Source organism: Podarcis erhardii, assembly GCF_964252035.2.
Source record: "Podarcis erhardii genome assembly, chromosome: 6".
Classification (NCBI taxonomy): Eukaryota; Metazoa; Chordata; class Lepidosauria; order Squamata; family Lacertidae; genus Podarcis; species Podarcis erhardii.
The window spans coordinates 77,220,013-77,239,009 of record NC_138510.1 but is presented as its reverse complement, the minus strand read 5'-3'; the positions used below and the strand labels follow the sequence as shown (position 1 = coordinate 77,239,009).

At 44.2% G+C, this 18,997-nt stretch overlaps 1 protein-coding gene across 1 annotated transcript in view; it reads right to left on the bottom strand.

Moving 5' to 3' along the window:
- Positions 1 to 18,997, bottom strand: part of ABCA4 (ATP binding cassette subfamily A member 4) — a 101,765-nt gene that overhangs the window by 65,506 nt on the left and 17,262 nt on the right. The window contains exons 4-9 of the mRNA XM_081865624.1: positions 18,517 to 18,658; positions 17,331 to 17,467; positions 13,863 to 13,990; positions 6,645 to 6,842; positions 1,556 to 1,645; positions 328 to 568 (exon numbers count right to left, since the gene is read on the bottom strand). Of these exons, the coding sequence (XP_081721750.1) occupies positions 328 to 568; positions 1,556 to 1,645; positions 6,645 to 6,842; positions 13,863 to 13,990; positions 17,331 to 17,467; positions 18,517 to 18,658 (936 nt within the window). The remainder of the gene's footprint in view (positions 1 to 327; positions 569 to 1,555; positions 1,646 to 6,644; positions 6,843 to 13,862; positions 13,991 to 17,330; positions 17,468 to 18,516; positions 18,659 to 18,997) is intronic.

Genomic DNA, 18,997 nt, shown 5'->3' with positions numbered 1-18,997 from the left:
GGTACCTTGGGTTACATACGCTTCAGGTTAAATACGCTTCAGGTTACACACTCCACTAACCCATAAATAGTGCTTCAGGTTAAGAACTTTGCTTCAAGATAAGAACAGAAATCAGGCTCCGGTGGTGCGGCAGCAGCAAGAGGCCCCATTAGCTAAAGTGGTGCTTCAGGTTAAGAACAGTTTCAGGTTAAGAACGGACCTCCAGAACAAATTAAATACTTAACCTGAGGTACCACTGTAATGGCATAACAGTGGCATTATCAATCTTAATCTTATAATACAAGCCTAGATGAAGCACAGCCAATGGGGTGGGGGTGGGGGACTTACTGGTTGTGTTGTCATATACATAAATGGATTCCTTCTTCGTGGAGTCAACCCCAAGGAAGGCCTTGTAATTATTGTCTTCGTACCAGTTGAGAGAGATTATTCTGGAACCACCTCCCTCTGGGTAGCCACAGAGAAGATCAGATAATGAACTCATCAGCTGCCATAAGGACACAGGCTCCCCATCTTGCAGAAGCGGTTGTAGGATCGATAAAAGGTCCTGAACACTTGGCCTATGTGCCAGCTGCAATGAAACAAAGCGTTTTTAAATGAATGGTTATACTAAGAACAGAAAGGAATAATAAAGCTGAACAATATGCCCACTGCAGCAAACTTGCCCTCTTCAAGGCTTTTTGCTTTTTTAAAAGTAACAAACTGCTCCTGCTCTCTTCTACTCTAATTAAGGACATCTTTGGCTATGCCCCTCCTAAATACAAAAAAAGGTGCTGAACTGGTATTATGGTGTTTGAAAGAAGTATCAAGCTGCACTGAGGCAAGATGCAGGTTTGATCAGGAATGTGAAGACTAAAGATAGTCACATCTGAGTGCATTACTAGGGGCTGCTTGTTAATCATCATCAAGTGGGCATGCAGAGATAAGCAACGGAATCTGTAGACCAAACCCAAAAGGAGGTTTGGAAGTCAGGCAAGGTATATAACAGCAGAGAATGAGCTGAAACAGCACCCTCATACATGGAGACAAAGAGCAGCGTATTATCAGATGTCCTATATAGGTTCTGGATATATCAGATTAGAGATCACTGTTAGTTAGTCTGAAGCTGGATTCAGAAATGTAGGTTGTACAGTGAACTTCACCACTTCAAACTTCAGATGGTGAAAACCATTTTGGAATTCTACCTCATGTGAAAATAGTGTGCTCAAATGAAAAGCTAGTGCACATCAGAGGGTAAGATTCTAGCCTCGTCTTCTTCCTGCTGAGCTAGCTTTTTAGTTGCAGGTTTGTTTAACATAGAGGAATATGTAATCAGTTACCAGGACACTGAAGGTGCAGATCTGTATAATGCATGGTTTCTTAATAAGTCACAGGCAGCCGGAACAAGCATTACGGAAAACCAGTGGGTGAAATTATTATACTGCCCAAGCAGTTGGCATGTTTAAATTCACTGCATAAGGATGCCCGCCTGTGTCCAACGCAAATTCCTTATAAGTTCCTTACTCAATTTTTATGCCAGTTGCACTCTTTTCCATACCCCACAATGCTAAAGTGTTACCTCTTGCACGGCTTGGGACACATTAGAAAGCACTCGTCCCCACATTTGTAGATCAGCACCTTGAGCATTGCCGTCTAACACGGTGGGAAGCTGTAAAAGAAAAGTGAATGCTGGTGAGACATGACCAGTATCTACCTAAATGCTTTCAGAGTCAGGAGCTAGCTTGTGCTGGCCTCCTAGGCTGTGTTTCCAAACCTCCAATGCCTTGGTCATCCGAGTTGCCCTTTTCCAACTCTCTACAAGAAGTCAATGCCATTTCTCTAATCAGGGAAAAGACCCCCTCAGGCAAAAAATGATGAAGAGAAAGAAATAGATCTGTATGGCCTGCCCTGTGCTTCGTAAGCTAACCTGCTGTACTTGGCCCGAGTGGAGGAAGTTTCAAGGTAAGATGCAATTGTCCATCCCGTCAGGTTGTGTACATGGAATGGGGGGTGGGGTGGCTCCACCTTGTCCTTCATCTCAGGCAGCAAAATGGTTTGGGTTGGTCCTGAAACCCTAACACACCCTGAACACAAAATTCATACAGGCTCAAATAATCATGACTTCTTGTTGTTTAATCTCAACCACAGAATTCCTAGGATCATCATCACGAAGAACTTAAGGTAAGAGCTGTTCAACAATGGAACAGACTCCCTTGGAAGGTGGTGGACTCTCCTTTGCTGGAGGTTTTAAAGCAGAGGTTGGTATGTCCATCTGTCATGAATATTTTAGTTGTGATTCCTGCACTGATGGAGATTTTTCTCAGGGTCCCTTCCAACTCCACAGTTCTATGATTCTATCAACGATGCAATGCCTAAGGAAAGCACGATGCCTTTCCATGTGTCCTCATGTTTCCTAACTTGGAAACATTTTAGATTTTACTTGGAAATCTACAGAATTCCTAGGATTTGCATACAGTGCCTAGGCTGATCAGTTTTCATTTGACTTTGTTTAGTACATTATCTATCCACGAATGGAGCACATTCTGCAGAGTATCTAAAGTTTGTACTTTGTAGCACATGCATATTCATCAAATCTCATGGTTTACAAGCAGGTTACTGATTTCTACAAGGGCTGCTTTCAGCATAGGATGCCAACTCATAGCCCTGATTTTGCCACTGTCCCAAAACATGCACCACTACTGCTTCTGTTTACTGACCATTAAGCCAGCAAGCAATATGTGATGAACTCAGGATAACAGCAGCAGGACCATGATCAGATGATTGAGTTTGTTATGGAAAGCAATGGAAACAGACCTGATTCCATGCTTGCCACCCAACAATATAGCTATCCTATTAGGGGACAAGCATTTCTAGATGTGGCAAAGTGGATTGGACCCTGTGGTGCTGGCCAAGATCTTGCGACATCTGAAAGACTTCCACTTCTTTTCCTGGATGTGCAAGAAGAAAGCATGAGCGGTGTTGCTTTTGTTCCCACCCTGCAGGCTGTGGGGAATCACATATTCCAAACATGATCCACTCCCTTTTTACCCTGCAGGTATCGTCTTTCTGGCTTGCTGAAATTATTTCAGAATGCATCATTCTGTGGCATCACACATACCATAGATTACAAGGGAGGCCTCTCTAGTATTCATGGCCTGTCACCTTATGAGAAAGTCCAGTCAGACCAGGAAATTTTGCGGTGAGTGATTTTGCAGGGCGAACAAGGAATTTTAAGAATTCGCCTAATCCATATTGCTCTCTGTTCATTTCCTTGCTCTGTCACACACTCCCACACTCCCACCAGTGACTTGGATTAGTTAAAATATTCAACCATCCTTTAGAACGTCTCGGAAGAATTTGATTTTTCATGTGACCACAGCTAGAGGCAGCAACACTCCTGAATGTCAGTTACTGGAAAACACAGGAGGGGAGAGTGCTCTTGTGCTCGTATCCTGCTTGCTGGACACTGTGAGAACAGGATGCAGGATCATTGGCCTGATCCAGCAGACTCTTTTCATGTTCATATAATGAGGTATATGGTATAAGGCTTGGTATAAGGCAGCTTCCAAAATGACTGAAGAGTTGAGGTGATGGCCAAATTGTGAGCTCATTTTGAGGCCCACCAGTATCTGTGGTCAATTTCTTCACAGTAGCTCTGCCGATGCCCTGCCTATCTTACCTCAGAGGTTAAAGATAGGAAATCAATGCCAGAATTACCTTCAAACCATAACAATGCATTCCCTTCCAGGGGGCAACAATCATTCACCCGAGTGTAGGCTGAGGTAAACTCTGACACCAGAGTATTTGCTTTGCAGGCAAAGTTCAGATTTCATATCCTTGGGGCAGAGTTGTAAAAAGCCCTAAATCAGATTGAAAGTTGAAAAGGTTTGTGCGGGGACTAGCTATTCTGCTGCAGGCAGCAGACTAACACAGAATGGGAGAAAAGCACAGATCACTTTCAGGCTGTCAGGGACCTGACAAATTGACAGTTTTACGGTGCACACATGCTGGTATTTATAACCTGTCGTGTACAGTGAACAGGAACGCCTGTAACCCAAACAGCCCCGAGCTACTGTTGATGTTTTCTCTGTAGCCTCTGAAGGCAGAACGATGGAGAGATCATTAAGACTCTGCTATGCCTTCCGCTCACCTGAAAAGTTTTGCAACGCACAATGACATCCAACATAAACACGAAAGCAGTCCTGTGGATACGTTTTGCTCTGCCCTCCTCACATTCTGCCTGGGCCTCCACATAACAGCCTTGGCTGATTCCCACTGCCCACATTTTCCGTCCCTGGTACTAGTCTGCTGAACACTTCTGGAGGAAATCTGAAGAATGTGCTGACTCTGACATTTGTAAACACAGCCTTTCCTCCTTCAGCTCTACCCTTTGCTTTGCCAGAAAGAAAACACACACACACACACACACACACACACACACACACACACAACTGTACTATTCTCTGTGTGAATGTGTAGTGAACACTCCAGTCATATAACCTTCTCCCCAAATCTTCCCCTTCACCCCCACATCAATCTGCTGGCAAGATCTTGCAAACTTTTCCCAAGGAAAAAGATCTAGTAGAAATCCCCCTCCATCCCGCTTCTGACTCCTTACTGACAGGGGCTTCATATCACAATTTGGGGCCAATTTTTCTGTGTGTGCATTTCATGCATTCACTTCCATTCACTTCTGTTTTTACAGTCATGGATATTCACTGCTGTCTGCTATTTGCTGTCCACAAAAGCCCATGCCTAAGTGGGCGAAAGTTAACAGAATGCCTCTGCTGCATTATCATTGTTTTGTCCCTCTGCAAAATGGTTAGAGTGTTGAACATGGGAAGACTAGGTTGCACACAGGTGAGGAGCAAACAGAAGTAGAGGCTGTTATCATTAGAGGCCACTAACTAAAACATCATTCATCACACACATGACAAACTACTCACTTAAAAAGAATAAGCTCTAACAAACTTCCATGCCAGAAGTGGCTGCCAAAATATAACAGGTTATTTTTACTCATTGGATTTTCCACAGAAAGAGGAAATCCGGATTAAAAGTTTTCTGAAGGTATGAGCTATTGTATTGATGATTACAACAACATCACACAAAGACACTGCAAAAAACTTGTGTGTGTAAGCAGCACCAGTTCCACAATAGTCACATCTGGACGCACCCTGGCTCTTCCTCAAACCGTAAAACCACCCCAAGTATTCATTCCACCAGCCCAACTCTCATTCCTTCTCTGTCTCCCACCTGTAGTTTTGCAGCTCTTGCCCTACCCTTCTCTCTCTCTCTCTCTCTCTCTCTCTCTCTCTCTCTCTCTCTCTTTTAATGTTTAATTTTCCCTCCTTAATAAAACCCTTAAGGGTTTAACCACATATCATCTTTCAGATACGTCGCACACCACACCTCCTTGAATTCAGGGAATGAAGAAGGAAAGGCTGGTAGCAGGCGGCGGGGGACAGGACAACCCACATCAACCACAATTACATCAGCAGATATACATGAAGGGGCAATTAAGATATAATGGCGGTGTGCACATGTGTATTTTTCAGCAGGCCATCCCTGCTGAAAGAAGGGGGAAGCGGAGTGTCTTATGTTAACTGTAAAAGGAAGGGAGGTACTGAACCCTTCCCCCTTCCGTTCTTTACCTCCCCATAGTCTAATGAGTAAAAATAACCTGCAGTCACTGCTGGCATGGAAGTTTGTTAGTGCATTTTTAGTGAGCAGTTTGTTACATGTGTGGCACTCAATTCCCAGCAATCTGAACAGATCACAGTTCCCAGGATCCTTTAGGGGCAGCCATGTGCATTAACAGTATGGGGTGGGTGCCTGCACAACCCCAGGGCTCATCCAGACTTCATTTTGTGCCACATGTTCTAGGCACAGCTACAGGATTTCTAGGTCCAAGTCCAAGTGGATTTATTTTATTATTTTGTCCCACCGCTTTCCCAGGGAAAACCTAGTATGAGCAAAATTCCAGTTTTCAACCACAAATGCTGCCAAACCGCATCTTGACGGCTCACGAGAGCAAGGCATGCTCAAGGATACCGAAGATAAAACTCTGGCAGAATCTCAAGTGTGAAATGAAGGGCAAACAAACAAAAATGTGTCCTGGAAAGGGACTAAGTGTAAGAGATGTCATAAATGAATTCAAAATGGCAACAACCTACTATCATGTAGTCTAGAGTTATGCAAAAGTTTAAGCAATTAAAATGAAATGATAGTTCTTATGGAATCACAGAATGGTAGAGCTGGAAGGGACCACAAGGGTCTTCAAGTCCAACCCCCTGCAATGCAGGACTCCTTTCCCCAATGTGGGGTTCAAACTGACTGAGCTATTGATCGCCTGCCCTGCAGAAAAATGCTGCAGGATGGCATACACCTGTTCAGGACTCCAGCCAGTCAGCCGTGCCCGCTTCCAAGATAGCCATTCCTTTCCACAGGAATCCTTAACCAGGATCCCACAGGACCCCTGCCATGGCGCTGGGCCACAGGTATAGCATACCTAAGGTTCCTTTTTCTCAGAGACCAGCAACATAACAACATCTAATCATTTTACCTCTTCCTCTGGGACAAATACAGCAGCAGAACTACTATCCAAGCAACAAGAATTTTGAAAAACAAGACAAACGTAACCATATCTAAAAAGATCATCCAGTACTCACCAAATGGAAAAGCTTGAAGAAGTCTGTGTTGGCGTACAAAGAGTCCTCGACCTTCTGCAGGTCCTCCTGGGAAAGGGCACACATTGCCTGGTGCACAGCTTGGAAGCCCCCTGGACTGCTGAAGATAATGAAGCGATTCAGCAGGGCCTGGCTACAGGCAATATCTTTCAGAGTCAACTCTGGGACGCCAAAGGCAAACTGTAGGCAAAAGACAAACCATACAAGATTAGAACCCCCCGACCTTGGAGCATGGGAAGTCCGCCAAAAATTTATAATCTGGCACAATATTTGGACTGTTTGATTATCGTATAATTTGTATAATTTGGAATGTTTAATGTGGTCTTACTGGATTGTTAAAATAGAAAACAATAAATATTATTATTAAAAAAAAGACAAACCATACGTATTCTTTATCAATGTGGAGAATCGCTGTCAGTTCGCTTCAGTGCACAGCTCAGACCTTTATTTATTTGTGTTTGTTTTCAATACTTATATACTGCCCAACAACAAAAGTTCTCCAGGAGGTTCTGTATTGGGACCTGTGGTGTTGTTTTCTTAAAATTGTCCTTAAACTAGTGCCATTTTTCTAGATAAAAAGTTGCCGGAACTCAGCATGAACACCTCCCTCATTCTCTTAGAATGGCAATGGCGCCCACTTGAGAGGTGCCAGAACTGAGTTCCAGCGAGTTCCGGCTGGGAGGGAAAAGCCTTGCTCTTATGGATTTAGGAGTGAACAGTGAAGTGGCCAGGTTTGCTGACTATACTAAATTGTTCAGGGCCATCAAAACAAAATGAGATTGTGAAGAGCTCCGAAAGAACCTCTTCAAACTGAGCAAATGGGTGGGGAAATGGCAGATGCAATTCAATGTAAGAATGTGTTGCAAGTTGAGGCAAAAATAAAATAAAATTTCACATATAAGCTCAGGGGGTTTGAACTGGCATTGACAGACCAGGAATGAGGCCTTGGGGTTGTAGTGGATAGCTTGATGAGGACCCAGTGTGTGGCAGCAGTGAAAAAGGCAAATTCCATGCCTGGAATCATTAGGAGAAGAACTGAAAATAAAACTGCCAATCTCATAATGCCATTATACAAATCTGTGGTGTGACCATATTTGGAATACTGTGTGCAGTTTTCGCCAACCCTCACCTCAAAAAGGATATTGCACTGTTGGAAAGGGCTCAGAATGGCCCTTTGAACAAAATGATTGAGGGGATGCAGCAACTTCCCTATAAAAAAAGGTTGAAATTTTGTAGTTTATAGACAAAAGGCAAGTAGGAGTCGACGTGATAGAATTTATAAAATTCATGGCGTTGAGAAATCCGCTCCACTTCCCAGTGGGGAGGACTTGCGGTGGACCACATGGCCACCCACTCCCCTCCGGGGGTGGGGGCAGAGTCCCTTATCACCCAGAGGTCCAGACTTGTCATAGATCCAGCCAGCCAATCAGATGGCTGGGGGGCATGGCCGTGACCCATTTAAACCAAGGCTTGAGCCAGATAACTTCCTTCTGGTGCACTTCCTTGATCTCCTGCCTGCCCTCCCTATTTTCAGGTCTTGCTATGGACCTCGGTTGGTCGCCATTGAGGGGCCTGGTAGGAATTTTTCCACTTGGCAAATTGGCTTGGGACATTTGGTTTTCGCCTACCTCGTAGCAATCGTCACAACTTTGTAAGGTTTGGCGGTTAGGCATTGGTTGATCTTATGATGGGGAGGGGAGGTGTGGCCATCACCTGCCCCTCCAAGCTTAAGGGTATTCCGTTAAAGGAATCTGGGGGTGTGGATCTTGTCTGAAGCCTGGGGTGAGGCTAGGGCCATGCCATGACCCCGTCGGGAACCCAGGGGGAGCTCGAGTTGATTTGCACCGACGGGGCTCCCCCTACTGGTGGTTGACCCTTACAGGACTCCCTGCATGACAGGCAGGAGTCAAAACAAAATTAAAAAATTCCTTCCAGTAGCACCTTAAAGACCAACTAAGTTAGTTCTTGGTATGAGCTTTCGTGTGCATGCACACTTCTTCAGGCAGGAGTCAGATATAGTCAAGTCAGTTCCAGTGCCTAAGCCAATACCGCTCACATTCTGTAACCAATAAAGCTGTGGCCTAAATTTGCCCAATAACATTAACCTAATATCTGTGTCCTTGTGTCTCATTCATCAATGAGGGGGTGGCCTCAGGATTTCGACATGCGAAGTGCATGGGTAACTTTTCATGAAATTGAATGTTGAATATTCAGGACAAATAAAACAATGTTCTTAATGCAGTGCATAGTTAAACTATGGAACTCACTCACATGAGAGTCAGTAATGGCCATCAACCTAGATGGCTTTAAAAGAGAATTAGGCAAATTCATGGAGAAGAGGACTGTCGAAAGCTACTAGCCATGATGGCTGTGCTCTGCCTCCACAGTTGGAGTCAGGAATGCTTCTTAATATCAATTGCTAGGAACCACAGGAGGGGAGAACATTCTTGTGCTTGAATTCTGCTTGTGGGTTTCCCACAGATATATGGTTGGCCACTGTGGTAACAAGAGGCTGGAGTAGATGGGCCACTGGTTTTATGCAGCAGGCTCTTCTTATTTATGTTTACAAGTAAAAATAAAACAAAACCATAAGTACAATATGAAAATAAGCCTAAAACAAAATAAAAACAGCAGCAGAGGGCTGTGTACACACACATTAGCTGCGATCCATATCTATCCTGTAGTTTTATAGGAAATGTGATGTTTTGATATGTTTACCCCTCCCAAAAAAGCTTTTAAACCAAAAAGAGAAAAAAACAATGTAGCTACTATTTAAGCCAATAACACGCACGCAGTCTGAGAATGACCTATCTGTCGTTAAAGTCTGTACAATGGAACTTAAAGGTACTAAAAATATATTTCAGATTAAGAAGCTTGGGAAAATAAAAGGGGCTGGCACCTGGTCCCCCGCCCAAATGATTACTGTAGCCAGTATAAATTATGTAGAATAGCAAACACTGCAGGATAAATGGTGCATAATAAAATAAATGATGCAAGCATGCAATAATTTTCAGTGTCTGTACAGGTCATAGACTATTGCTGCAGAATTTGTATTCCTTTGGCTAAGATTTATTATTATTTTTAATACATAATTTGGATGAAACCCGAGCAGCTATCTTTTAGATTGCTGGGGGGCGGGAGGAATGCCGCTAACAATTATTGTTTTACTGTTGGTTTTTCTCTATGATGTTTTTATTTTCTGAAATAATTTGCAGCTTCTGTGATTGTCACAAATACACTTTGGTGTAGAACAGCAGGATAAAAAGCACTGAGATCAATAATAAATAACATCTGTGTTCCCCATGATGGATGGGCCAAGGACATCAGAAAACAACCTTGTGTTAGGACACAGAAATGAAAACAAGATTATACATCAGCTTACTGAAATTAACCACAAGCCCATAAGATGTCCTTTATGTGCAGAAGCTTCATCAAACAGAGGCCCAATTCAGAAAATGTCCCAGAAGAGCAGAGTTAGAAAAATATTACACCTCTCCATACAGTTTTCCTGGTAGTTCTGACTATAGCCAACCTTACCCGCCCCGCCCCCCACCATTTTTCTTCTGGGAGTCAAAAGCTGCCTGTTATCTGCCCTGCAGCCTCAAAGCAGCAGTTGAGAAATACATTCCAGTAATTTTATCAGCATGCCATTGTTCACTGAGCACTTTCGAGATGAGGAACAAAATATTTTCTCAGTTAGGTGGCCTCTAGATTAGGTTTAGCTTTCATGAGCAAGTGTGTGTCATTTCCTGCACTCCCAGGGTGCTGTGAGGTCAGCGCTTCAGCTGTGCTCAACCCTTTGCAGAAAAAAGAGGTTCAGATGCTCGTAAACAGGCCTTAGTTTGACCAGTATCCTCTTTTCATTCTCCAGAATGGCATTTAAACAGGAGGAGGTGAACAGGATATATGATTAACAGTGGGCAAAGCAGCATCAAAGCATCCCATGGTAATGACATCCGTTCACAAAGCGTAGCTCCAAGAGCAGCTTCTGGTCAACTGGAAACAGGAAGTTGCTTTGCAACTAGAAATGTGCATTGTACATTTAGATACATTTCCAGATGAACACCGGACAGTCTTAAAAATTGAATTGCAGATGGCATGGCTTTGCTGCTACAGAATGGGGATGGGGGCGGGAATACAGGACTGAATGACGGCATGCTCCCTCTTACGTGAAAAACACTGCACAAAGAAAGCTAGGCATCAGGGAGAAGGGTTCTAGCCTACCCGCACCCCTGCCATACTAATTTTCTATCTTTGGGGATTTTCATGTGAGACTATTGAAACATGCCACCTCCTCACCCATCTTTAGACTATGCTGCAGTCCGTGAAAATGTTTATTACTCGGATGGCTGACTGCGTGTAGATGAGCCCTAAGAATCACAATGGAGATCTGCAGACCTGGGTCAGCAACCCAAGGGCCACTTTGACAAGGGAATGGGATGTAGGTTAATGTATACTCTGTATTAATGAGGGTTCACACTCATTAGTGTGTACAAGCACACTCTGATAAATTACGATCAAGAACTCTGCTTCACTATTCAGGTGCTGAAATCCGTTTGATTTTTAGCCAAGTAAGCACCCTTACAAGAATACATGATGAGATGGCCAACATGCTATTCTTAGAACTCAACTGTGGTTTCTTTAGCAGGGTGTTAAGACTGTCTTGCCATTGAACACACTGGTGTCTTGGTATTTTCAACACCCATCAAAAGAAGACTGGTGAGTGCCCAAAGTCACCAACACTGGGCCCTGCAGGATTTGTTATTTGTTAAAATAAAAGAGCAGGAGAGATAGGATTTTATTATTTCACTGAAACTACTTGTGCTGGTAAAGACTGCTGGCTTTCACATCACATAGAACCTAACTTTTTTTTTTTTTTCAAGGCTGTCAGGGGTAAAAAAAATAAAATGCTTTCTTCTGTGCAATTCAGAGAGCTGCCAGGGAGCTTCCTACAGCTCCGGTCAGAACCCAATCAGCTGAACAATCCAGCAAATGATCATGCAAGCCACCTACAATTTTCAAAACCCCAAAGGAGTGAAAAGTGAAAAGCAAGCTCATTAATTCTATCTCCTGCTGGCCACAAACAGCCACACACATTTCCCAGATTTGGGCATTGTACAGCAAAAATGAAAAAAGGGGGAAATAAAGAAAAAGGGATTGTGCCCAGACAGCTGGAGTCCTTCCCTCCTTCTCCCTGCACTCTCACACGGTCAGAAAGGCTTTCGTTCCAGAGATCTGATTCAGCCGGCCTCATTCAAAAGTGCAACATTCTTCTCACAGCTCCCAAGCCACAAGGACAGAAGGGGGCAATGGCAGCCTGGACTGAATCACACACAAACTATCTGTGAGGAGGAAATGCTGGGAGATAACCTGGGATTGCAATTTTCCACCAAAGGATTTTTTTTTATTTTTTTTTTGGCCGAAGTGCTATTATTTTGGTGAGCATTCAAGACAGGAGATCTGTCATCCGAGGGTCCAGTCTATTCACCTGGAACAATGCCCTGACAATGCCCTTCCACCTCTGCCCTCACTGACATCAGGAGTGGTGGATTTTCAACATTCCTCCAACATGGGCATTGGGGTCCCATTCACACTTCTATTGAGATAAAGTGATGCATAGACAACCACAGAGGGAGCCCAAGCCAGGTCTAGTCATGGATGAAAATTTCCTTACTGGGCATGTATCCATGACTGAGCATCAGCCTCTTCAGGCCTCAAAAGCAATAAAGGCAACTTCTGGTAATATTTGTGCCTTAGTCATGGATTGCTTTGGAAGAATGGCAAAGTATTATGTCTCATTACCAAGCCAATGGTTAAAGATTTGCTGCAAACCAGGATGTGAAACCAATAGGGTAGTTTAAGGTGGTCATGACTATATTCAAGCTAAGTCTATAGCTTTTAAGTTACTCAGCAGCAGCTGCCATTTGAACTGTAGACTGAGCAGGCATACATGTCACCTGCTGGTCAAAGTCTTTCCTACTGCTAAGATGTATTTTACTTTGTTTAAATTACAGCACTTATTTCTGCATTTGCATCCACACATATAAATTAGCATGTGCAAATTTTGTACAAGCTTGTACCCTCTCTTGTGGGGGAACACAGTTCCTCTTTTGTGGCAATGCATTTCCTCTTAAGCGATCGCCTAGAAACTATTGTTTAAACAGTGTTTGCAAACCATAGCTTGTGTTCCCTGTGGCTGTGTAAACATCTGCTCTGACCAGCCACATGACTGAGGCATGGCTAAAACATTTTCTCCATCCACTCAGCTTGCATAGTGAAAAGCAAGTCTCCTACACACACTTTTTGGGGGGCGGAGAACAATAATAGGCAAGATAAGCTAAACTTTATGGGCTTCTACTATACACCTGTGATCTTAACCAGGGTTAAGAGAACAGCAATTGGTTAGCACTAACCATGGTCAAACCTTAGAGTCAACTGATTTATTGGGTTGTCAGATATGGGCTCTTTTATTCTTGAGGCTACACAGTCCTACATATCTTATTAAAAACATTATCCTGCGTGCCTTTTGGGGGGGGGGGCTGCCTGAAGCCTATAGGAGAGATGCAGCTCCATGTACCACCTTTTTCCCAGATGACAGGAGTGATGGTCAGGGACTGAGTCTTTTCCATTATGGCATCTGCTCTGTATAATTCACTTCCAACGAAGGCCCACCCAGGGTCCCTGTTCCTTCATTTTTGAGTACTGGTGAAGGTGTTCTTACTCCAGAAGGCAATTCATTAATGATCTGTAGGTGTTCTTTGACATTTATAACTTATTCTGCAGTATAGTTGCATAAACCATTGCTGGCTGTCAGGATCATGGGAGCATAGGAAGGTGTCTTATACAGTCAGACCACTGGCCCACCTAGCGCAGTATTTTCTATCCTGACTAGCAGCAGTGCTAAATGGGTTTCAGGTGGGTGTCCTTTGCAGCCCTACCAGGAGATGCCGAGGATTGAACATGGAAATTTCTGGATGCAAGGAAGACGATCAACCACAGAGCTACAGCCCTTCCCTTCAGAGCTTTTGTTTATAGTTTTGTCATTCAAGGTGGCTGGTTTTTAAGCAAGTTTAATTGCTTTTAAAATTGCGTTATTTTATTGCCTATGCATTGCCTTAAGAACCTATGGGTACTGACAGCAGAAAAATACTGTAAGAATATTTACATGAGTGCGTTTGCTGTAATATTTACAAGACTCACCTGTTCAGGTCTGACTTGAGCATTCATCAGGTGGTGAACCACCATGTCAGGAAGACGTGCATCTTCACGCAGAAACTTAGTTAGGTTCTCCCCATTTTTCAGGATGTCCTGGATTCGTATGCCTCTTCCTGGGTGAAGAAGACAAAAAGGACAAGAGGCCTATTAAGAGTTGGTGCACCATAGTGGCTTTAAGAAAGCCCGTACAGTGGTTGAGCTTGAGCTAGAACCACAAATCCATTCCATGGCTTTAAGGAAACCACTGTTTCTGACTCTTGGGTCCGCACCCAACTCCACTGGCCTACCTCACAAGATTGTGGTAAAAAATTGTGAGATAATGCATGCCAAGGGCTTTGAAGGCTGCGTAGACACTATACCTTTAAAGCACATTCAAAGCACACCCTCAAAGTATTCTGGGAACGGGAGTTTGTTAAGGGTTGCTGGGAATTGTAACTCTGGGAAGGGTAAAACTACAGTGCCCAGAATTCTTTGAGGGGAAAATGTGCTTTAAGGGCAAGGGTTTTTTTGAGCAGGAACTTGGAGGACACTGAGGTTCTTACCTTTTAAAAATTAATTAATTTTATGTTTGGGGCGGGGGCTGGAATGGATATACACCAGGCATAGGCAAACTCGGCCCTCCAGATGTTTTGGGACTACAACTCCCATCATCCTTAGCTAACAGGACCAGTGGTCAGGGGTAATGGGAGTTGTAGTCCCAAAACATCTGGAGGGCCGAGTTTGCCTGTGCCTGATATGCACCCAATGCCTGAGCCAAAAAAATCTGTAATCAATAAAGTTGTGCCCTTTTCTAATCCAAATCATTGTCTGCTTGAGGTTATTAATCACATCTTACATTTAGACACTGCCTGTGTGTGTGTGTGTGTGTGTGTATGGCACTGTGACTGGGCCTGCAACCAAACAACAAACAAACAAACAAACAACTTTCATGGTGAGTTCCTCCACCTTTCCCCCCCAGAAAATATTGCCTATTACAATATTATTTAAAGAAGTTACAACTGAGAAGTTACAACTGAGGAGTTGAGACATACATAGAACAAAAGTAATCAAGATAGAGAGATTAATTTCCCAGAGCTGTTGCTCTATTCCTCTGCCTGCATTACACATCAGCTTTGTCTAAAAACACTAGTACTCGAACTAGTGGGGTTGGGTCCCCTTGGGAGAAAGTGGGACACCCGAAAGGGGAGATAAGATGCTGAAACAGGCTTTCTTCTCCCCATCAGCCAAGGTGTGGGTGAATCATGCCCTCTAGCAGAGGATCAACACTGAATCATGTGGGGCTGACAGCTCCCTCAATTGCCCCATCATTCTCAGCCAAATTTAGAAGAAACATCCGCTTTGTTCCAACGGTGCTTCCTGATATGCCGTTTTAGGAAGCGCCAGAAACGTTTTGCTCTATTCCGCTGCCTAATGCCAATGCAGGCCCTATCCACATCGAAATCGCTGCACAGCAGGAACCATGTGAGAATTGCTCCACACTCGTACTAGGCAGTGCTGGATTGGGAGAGAGGCAGGAGGTAGAATAAGTTTGAAATGGAGGGCAGGGGGTGAACTTAAGAAGTTTGGGAAATACTGGCCTAAAAGAAGTGCATTCATTTAAAAAACAAACAGCGTTTAAGACTCTTTATTTTATTTTTAAAAAGGTGCCTGAATGTGAAATGACAGTTGTATTGCACATTACACAAGAGACTTGGCATTTGGACCACGCTTGTTTATTTTTCTGAATGTTGAATGGGGTTGGCGTGCTCATAAAATGCAGACCTGGGATTTCAAAGAATGGAAGAAAGTTCCAAAAAAAGGCCTGGAGTGTGGCCCTGGAACTGTGAGCTTCAAAGCTCTTGAGTGTTTTGTAATTTGGTGTGTGTGTCTCTGTCTGTGTGTGTGTGTGTGTGTGTGTGTTTTCAGTCACTTACTCAAGGAGAAATGGTTTTGTAATCTCTTTCTTCAGTTCACCTCCCAAAGACCTGCTTCCTTGTAGGGAGTCCCGAATTCCTCCAATTAGTTTCTCATGACCAGGGCTGGATTAATCATTATGCTAAGTAAACTACAGAGTAGACTTCTCCCAATCAAACAGGAGAACCTGCTGTGGCCTAATTTTCTAGGAGCTTTCTTAGGAGCCTACTCCTTAGGAGCCTACTCCTACTCCTACTCTTCAAAAACCTGCAAAAAAAGGCTCAGAATATCTGCATCTGCTCTCTCATCAGAGTGGACAGAGGTAAGCAGCCAAAATCTCTGACAGAACTGAAAGATTAGTAAGAATCTGTTGTCACATTCATTTTCACCATTGATCATAAGCCTGCAAGCGGGTCAACAACCTCTTTAACAAGAAAAGCATGTCCTTAGGGAACAGTTGACCAGACATGGACTTTGTGCTGGTGCTCAACCAACCCATGAAGGCCTATGCAATTTGTGACCCACCAAGCAGAATGCAGCTCACCAGCTTTACCTACCCAGGGGCGAAACTAGACTTTATTTCACCTGGGTCAAAGACCCAGTTTGGCGCTCTCTGCATGCACATTAGCTTACACACACACACACACACACACACACACACACACACACACACACACAGAGGCTGGGAGCCTCAGTGGCTTCCCTCTGGAGGCTTCACCTAGGGCAAAAATACCCAGCTAGCTCCCCACCCTCCGGTAGCTACGACACTGAACCACCTACCCTTTTTCTGCAGTCCCTGCAGGCAACATAAAGTGCTCTTTGGCTTGATGAGTTACAATGGGGTCTCCTGTAACCTGCATTGTGACAGCGTGCTGTAGAGTTGTCTGGATTTGATGTGTCACTGACCCAAAAAATCTAACTTGTGGATGAAGGCTGCAATCATGGGCAACGGGAATGGGGAGCCTGCAGCTCTCCAGACTCAACCCCAGCCAGCATAGTCAAAGTCAGATATCATGGGAGTTGTAGTTCTACGACAGCTGGAGAGCTTCAATTTCCCCATCCCTGCTACATACACACACACCAACCAACCTAAGCCCAATAGCCGTGTATAGAATTGAACCGAAAAGAAATTACTGTGTCCATTGACCAAATGAGTGAATGGATTACTGCTGTATTTGCACAAGCTGTTGGCACAGATGAAGGGGAGTGGAAGGGTCTCAGGTTAAGAGCACAAAGGGCCAGGAAGTGTAGGAAGTGTGGCTCAAGAACACCGGGGAGGACCAGACTTTCACCACTGACCAAGAGGCAAAGTCAAGTGAGAATCTGAGCCCATGTGAATTGTGGAAGCTGGGAGCTGAGACAGGCAGGTGGATATGATAGCAGATGGGAAGGGAAGCAGCAGAGACCAGAGGCACCTGGAGTGAGGGACTGGGAGTCTCATTGCTGTGTCACTGGCACAAACTGCAGGTTAATCAAGTTGAAAATGTGTGACCGCTGCTTATCTTCTGAGCAAGGAAATAATTAACAGCTTTTCTCCAAATGACAGAGAACTATTATTACCTGCAATCCTTTCGGGATTTGTCCTCATGGTTTCCATAAACTGGGTCATGGAGCGTAGTTCTTCCCAGAGTTGGCCCAGTTCTGTTGCGTGTGCATTCAGCAAAAGTTCTTGAGCATCTTTGTACACTCTTGCTAAACTGAAGGAGGTGGAGGAGCAGGAGGAGGAGAAAGACTGCTTAGCGTGGATTGCTGCATTTCCCAAAGGAGGTCCATATCATGGTAGCAGGCAGCATTGCTGGGCACATGTGTGGAGAAAGTAATCACAGCAGCCAGTTGCCTTTCCCATCAGACTGGAGTCCTCCAACCTGCGGGTGAGCTATGCTACGCCTTTCTACTTATGCCCACCAACAGGGCTATGGAAAAAATATGACATATAACCCTGAGGACAAGATAGTACCCCCTCCTTACATTTACAAGCAGGGTGACTGGACAAGCAGTTGACTCTTAACTTCAACCCTGGTGATGGGGCTGTGTCCTTCACCTGACCCCATTACCATGATGGTCCCATCCACACCATAAAATCAAAAGAGATTAAAACCACATTCTCCACCAACCCCAAAGAATCCTGGGGACAAAACTACAGTCTCAACACCCTTAACAAACTACAGTTCCCAGGATCCTTTAGGGGGAGGCCATGTGATTTAAATGTATGCTGTGTACGCAGTGTAACCTGCCCTTCGTCTAAATCACAGAGTAGGCAGCAACAATATTTAAAGTCACCGATAAAAAACAATAAGAGAAATAAGCCTGTGTCACATGAGTTCTACCTAGCCTCCTATTTACTAGTTTTTTCACAACACAAAATTGGGTCACACTTTGTGAGCTCATCAGGGGGCTGTTTTTCATGCAGTCATATATCAGAGGCAACGTTAGGGAGCACAGAAACACAGGAAGGTGCCTTATACAAAATCGAAGCATTGGCACATCTAGCCAAGCACTGTCCACACTGCCTGACTGTGGTTCTCCAGGTTTTTAGACAGGGGACATTCTCTGTCTAATTTTGGGGTTCATAGTTAATTGGTCTATTCCCCTGGAGATGCTGAAGACTGAACTGCCAGGAACTTTCTGCAAACGCCCTACCACTAAGTTATGGCCCTCAGCTACAATTTCACAGTAGAACATGGAAGCCTATAACATGGGCAGATTTCTCCCCCTCCCCAAGATGCAAGAGACGCTGTCAGCTTACATAGAATTATTGTAGTTTGATACGACACCTGGAGACTCTCCACGGGTTGGGCTTTTGAAGCAAGGATTGTTCATATTACAGAAGATGCCCTGTAGCCACGGCAGAGTTCCTGCAGAGGGCATCGCCTTGTTTGGGAAGTGACCTTGATATGAGAAAACAGGAAGAAATAAACATAGCATAGCTCAAACTGCTTACATAGATACTAACCAACTGAGCTATCCGGTGGCATATTAGATTAAGGTACATCAGCTTTCTTAAAAGGTTAATTGGAAGAGCACAACCTTCCCCAACATGGCCCTCCAGATGTTTTGGACCAGGCATAGGCAAACTCGGCCCTCCAGATGTTTTTGGGACTACAACTACCATCATCCCTGACCACTGGTCCTGTTAGCTAGGGATGATGGGAGTTGTAGTCCCAAAACATCTGGAGGGCCGAGTTTGCCTATGCCTGTTTTGGACAATTCCCATTGACTCAGCTGTG